Genomic DNA, 5,845 nt, shown 5'->3' on the forward strand with positions numbered 1-5,845 from the left:
TATCATGAACGAATATGTTCTAGGTGATCATGACTTACAAGTACCGAATAAAATTCCATGCACACTGCTCAGTTTTTTTGTTATGATGAATTTTGAAATAACACGGGTTTATCACACGGTTTTGTGAAATACATGGTCTTTTTTTACACGGTTTTTTGAAACAACGCGGTTTTTTTTTACACGGTTTTTTTTTACGCGGTACGTATCCCCCGTGTAAAAAAGACTTGAGTGTACTAAAAAATAAAATTGGAAAATTTGTCATCACTATGAAAATGGGTTTTTCTTATTTACTTTGCTTTTTTTTTTTTATTTTTCCTCCAACGTGAATTTTTTTGTAAGAAACCTTTTTGTGATTACATTTTAAATTAATTGCTGCAATAATTTCTTTACAACTTCACAAGTTTGTTTCGACGATGCGCAGTTCAGAAGTTATAAATTTTCAAAATATGCAACGGTTTTCAACAACGGTAGATGGCACAACTCTAAAAATTTCACCAGTAAAAGAAAAAAGGATGCTGAACAAGAAATAAATAATTTGAAAATGTTTTATGACTCAGAAAATGTTTTTTTCTCAATTTTATTGCTATTTTTCATTGCCGTGAAAAGGTTTGAGAAAAAACTTTTCCAGGTTTTTAATCTATTGCTGAGAAAATTTACTTGATTTTTTACTAGACAATGCTATTCCTATGATGTACGGTTTGAAAGTTATGAATGTTCAAAGTATGGCACATCCGGAAAAATTTAAAAAATCTTAAATTAAAATTTTCCGAGAAAATTGACCCCCTAGAATTTTTAGATATTTTTTTTCGTTTTAAGAACCATGAAATCTACCAGTGAAATTTTTTATGTCATAAAAATCAATTTGCTAAAAAGTACGCCGGAATGACTGTGGACTTCTGGAAACGAGTTCTGTGGACGGATGAGAGCATATTTGAGTTATTTGGACAGGAAAGGCGATCAAGGGTTTGGCGAGGTTCCGGTGACGCTCTTAAGGAACCATACATTCAAAAGACGGTTAAACACGGACGCGGAAATATCATGGTATGGGGAGCATTTCCGTGGTCTGGTTTTGGAAGCTTGGCTCATATAAAGGGAATAATGACTGCAGATGTGTATATTGACTTGTTAAGTGAAAATCTGGAAGTTTCGCTACTGAAAACTGGCCTGGAATCCAATTACATTTTTCAACAAGATAATGACCCAAAGCACACAGCGAAGAAAACAACGGCATTTTTCAAATCAAATCGGATCAAAACGCTGGAAGGGCCTCCCCAATCTCCCGATCTCAACCTAATTGAGAATGTGTGGTCTTACTTGGACAACAAAGTGGATAAAGCATCGGTTTCCAACAAAAACGTTTATTTTGAAGCACTTGAAGCAGCGTGGGAGAATATAGATCCAGGATATCTATAAAACCTCGTCGAAAGTATGCCAAGACGATTGGAAGCAGTGTTGAAAGCCAAGGGTGGTCATACCAAATACTGGGAGTGTTAAAATGTAAGTTGAATGTTGAATTAAACAAGAATTGCAGAACAAACCATTATTGTATGTTTGAATCTACCTGATATATCGAGCTCCAAAGAAAAATTATATGGATGTATGATTTATTTTGTCCAGTACTGTAATTAATTTCAAAACGCATAAAACCGTTCTCAATTTTAACGCATCACATAACACTTATGTCACTAGAATAATTAAGAATGATTGTGCTATTCCGCTGGTTCAATGACCACCGGTCGAACATATCGGTTGTATTTAAGCACAGCTATTGCCGCCTCATGGGACAGTCCAGTCTGACGTACGCTAGAAGACGATGTCACGGTTGTTTGGAGTGGTGCTGATTTTGGTAAATTTGTTTCATTTGAAAATCATTCACTTCAAGTACTTACACATCTCCATCCTTTCACAGTCAGCGGCAGCGATGCTGAGCTTAGCGGATGCTAGTTTGTCCTATGGACGCAAAATAACCGACACTTTCTACGAAGCAACAGACGTGCAGGCTTGTGCTGCAGGCTTGAGCGTTTGCATCGGGTGTAAAACGTACAGGGTTTGTATAGGGGAACCAATCGAGGAAGACAATCCCCAAGAAATGTGCGCGGCTGACAAGCCTTACTGTCAAATACAAACCGGAGAGTGCGCCATCACTCCCGATAATTCTCTAGCACAATGTGAGAGTGATCCGCCAGTGACAACAACGACAACAGAGCCGACTCCAGTGATGCCGGCGTTCAAGTGTACCGGAGTGGGTAATTTTCCAGATCCGTACAACTGTGCAAAGTACTACTACTGCGTCACGGCAGGCATCGACGGAGATTCGTACGACTGTCCTCCGAGTCAAAGCTACAACGTAACCTCGCAAAAATGTCAGCAGATGGACAGCGGTTGCAAACCAATCGACTGCTCCGATTCAGAGTTCATCTTCAATGAATATCCCACAGATCCACAGTACTTTTACTACTGTAAACTTGCTGGAGTAATGCAGAGCACCTTACCAACGGTTTACATGTTCTCCTGCGGCAGTGGAGCCAAGTTTGATGTGTGCACTGAACAGTGTGTTTTCGGGTGCACCCAGGAAGGGCTTTTTGCCAAGTCATCGGACCCGAACAAGTTCTACCAGTGTTACATGGAGAACGGAACTTTGAAGTATGTAGAGAGAAGCTGTCCCGGGAAGAACCAGGTGTTTGACGAAGACGTGCAGTTTTGTATTTATCAGAGCGTTACGGTTAATCGACTTTGATTGATGATGATTGAATAAAGCTTAATTTCTTTGGTAGTAAAATTTACTTTTATCTGCTGGTTTTTTAAGTTTCAACATTTGGTTTTACATTTCAATTGGTTAGCCTTCGATTCTTCATCTTTGTTCTTGTTAATTAATTACTCTAATGTGATGATTACGTTTAGCGCACTACCTAACTACTTGAACTAGGTTTCCAAATCACGAATGATCTGGTGGTTTGATCGCAGACAGGCGACTCTGAACCTTTCCAGCGTGGACGTCTTTCGCTCCTCGAGTGTTTGAAGACCGGCCAGGTGGTGAATCTCAGAATTACGAGTTCGCGGTTTACTGTTGAGGATCATTCTGAGGATCTTGTTTTGGATTCTCTGGAGCTTTAGGTGGTGACTCTTAGCACAATTCTCCCAGATTGGCATACCATACTCAATAGCCGGCAGAATGATCTGCTTGTGGACAGCAAGCTTGTTTTTGAGGGACAGGGTGGACTTCCTGTTTATCAGAGGGTAGAGCAACCTGATCAAGATGTTACACTTGAAGGATGTCTTGTCCACATGGGATCGGAATAGCAATTATCAATCGAGGGTGAGATCACTTCACTCGACCACTCCTTGGTCGACCTTGACGTTAGCAGGTGGAACAAGCCGAGGTGAATTCGAGTGTGGTAACAGAATGGTTTGTGTTTTAGCTGCACCGATAAAAAATTTCCAGCTCTTGAAATAGTCGGACAGAACATCCAGGCCTGATTGTAGTTTACTCGCCAGAGCACGGATCACTCGATCCTTATAGATGATGGAGGTGTCATCTGCGAACATTGACAGGACACCATCACCCGGCAGGGGAGGAACGTCTAACGTGAAAATGTTGAATAGGATAGGCCCAAGAAGGCTACCCTGAGGAACCTCTGCATCAACGTTGAACGTATCAGAGGGGACATTGTTGAAGAAGACCTGGAATGACCTGCCCGACAAGTAGTTGTTGATTCCTCGTGGAATTGTAGGCCTGAACAGACCAGACAGACAGACCAGACAGACAGACCAGACAGACAGACCAGACAGACAGACCAGACAGACAGACCAGACAGACAGACCAGACAGACAGACCAGACAGACAGACCAGACAGACAGACCAGACAGACAGACCAGACAGACAGACCAGACAGACAGACCAGACAGACAGACCAGACAGACAGACCAGACAGACAGACCAGACAGACAGACCAGACAGACAGACCAGACAGACAGACCAGACAGACAGACCAGACAGACAGACCAGACAGACAGACCAGACAGACAGACCAGACAGACAGACCAGACAGACAGACCAGACAGACAGACCAGACAGACAGACCAGACAGACAGACCAGACAGACAGACCAGACAGACAGACCAGACAGACAGACCAGACAGACAGACCAGACAGACAGACCAGACAGACAGACCAGACAGACAGACTAGACAGACAGACCAGACAGACAGACCAGACAGACAGACCAGACAGACAGACCAGACAGACAGACCAGACAGACAGACCAGACAGACAGACCAGACAGACAGACCAGACAGACAGACCAGACAGACAGACCAGACAGACAGACCAGACAGACAGACCAGACAGACAGACCAGACAGACAGACCAGACAGACAGACCAGACAGACAGACCAGACAGACAGACCAGACAGACAGACCAGACAGACAGACCAGACAGACAGACCAGACAGACAGACCAGACAGACAGACCAGACAGACAGACCAGACAGACAGACCAGACAGACAGACCAGACAGACAGACCAGACAGACAGACCAGACAGACAGACCAGACAGACAGACCAGACAGACAGACCAGACAGACAGACCAGACAGACAGACCAGACAGACAGACCAGACAGACAGACCAGACAGACAGACCAGACAGACAGACCAGACAGACAGACCAGACAGACAGACCAGACAGACAGACCAGACAGACAGACCAGACAGACAGACCAGACAGACAGACCAGACAGACAGACCAGACAGACAGACCAGACAGACAGACCAGACAGACATACCAGACAGACAGACCAGACAGACAGACCAGACAGACAGACCAGACAGACAGACCAGACAGACAGACCAGACAGACAGACCAGACAGACAGACCAGACAGACAGACCAGACAGACAGACCAGACAGACAGACCAGACAGACAGACCAGACAGACAGACCAGACAGACAGACCAGACAGACAGACCAGACAGACAGACCAGACAGACAGACCAGACAGACAGACAGACCAGACAGACAGACCAGACAGACAGACCAGACAGACAGACCAGACAGACAGACCAGACAGACAGACCAGACAGACAGACCAGACAGACAGACCAGACAGACAGACCAGACAGACAGACCAGACAGACAGACCAGACAGACAGACCAGACAGACAGACCAGACAGACAGACCAGACAGACAGACCAGACAGACAGACCAGACAGACAGACCAGACAGACAGACCAGACAGACAGACCAGACAGACAGACCAGACAGACAGACCAGACAGACAGACCAGACAGACAGACCAGACAGACAGACCAGACAGACAGACCAGACAGACAGACCAGACAGACAGACCAGACAGACAGACCAGACAGACAGACCAGACAGACAGACCAGACAGACAGACCAGACAGACAGACCAGACAGACAGACCAGACAGACAGACCAGACAGACAGACCAGACAGACAGACCAGACAGACAGACCAGACAGACAGACCAGACAGACAGACCAGACAGACAGACCAGACAGACAGACCAGACAGACAGACCAGACAGACAGACCAGACAGACAGACCAGACAGACAGACCAGACAGACAGACCAGACAGACAGACCAGACAGACAGACCAGACAGACAGACCAGACAGACAGACCAGACAGACAGACCAGACAGACAGACCAGACAGACAGACCAGACAGACAGACCAGACAGACAGACCAGACAGACAGACCAGACAGACAGACCAGACAGACAGACCAGACAGACAGACCAGACAGACAGACCAGACAGACAGACCAGACAGACAGACCAGACAGACAGACCAGACAGACAGACCAGACAGACAGACCAGAC

At 45.4% G+C, this 5,845-nt stretch overlaps 1 protein-coding gene across 1 annotated transcript; it reads left to right on the forward strand.

The window, feature by feature from the left end:
• The first annotated feature begins 1,813 nt into the window (after nt 1-1,813).
• On the forward strand, nt 1,814-2,737 carry LOC135711639 (uncharacterized). Its single transcript, XM_065234509.1, has 2 exons — nt 1,814-1,846; nt 1,910-2,737. The coding sequence occupies exons 1-2, from the start codon at nt 1,814-1,816 to the stop codon at nt 2,735-2,737; spliced, it is 861 nt and encodes a 286-aa protein (XP_065090581.1).
• Nucleotides 2,738-5,845: the final 3,108 nt, after the last annotated feature.

This window comes from Ochlerotatus camptorhynchus, unplaced genomic scaffold (genome assembly GCF_037179485.1).
Source record: "Ochlerotatus camptorhynchus isolate MF236.1 unplaced genomic scaffold, CSIRO-AGI_Acam_v1.1 ptg000434l, whole genome shotgun sequence".
In the NCBI taxonomy this organism is placed as follows: Eukaryota; Metazoa; Arthropoda; class Insecta; order Diptera; family Culicidae; genus Ochlerotatus; species Ochlerotatus camptorhynchus.

What these genes read in the sequence shown, in the direction of transcription:
- LOC135711639 (XM_065234509.1), top strand. Translation starts at nt 1,814, where the DNA reads ATGTCACGGTTGTTTGGAGTGGTGCTGATTTTG. An exon ending in TTGGAGTGGTGCTGATTTTG is followed by an intron (nt 1,847 to 1,909) that starts GTAAATTTGTTT and finishes ATCCTTTCACAG; the next exon opens with TCAGCGGCAGCGATGCTGAG.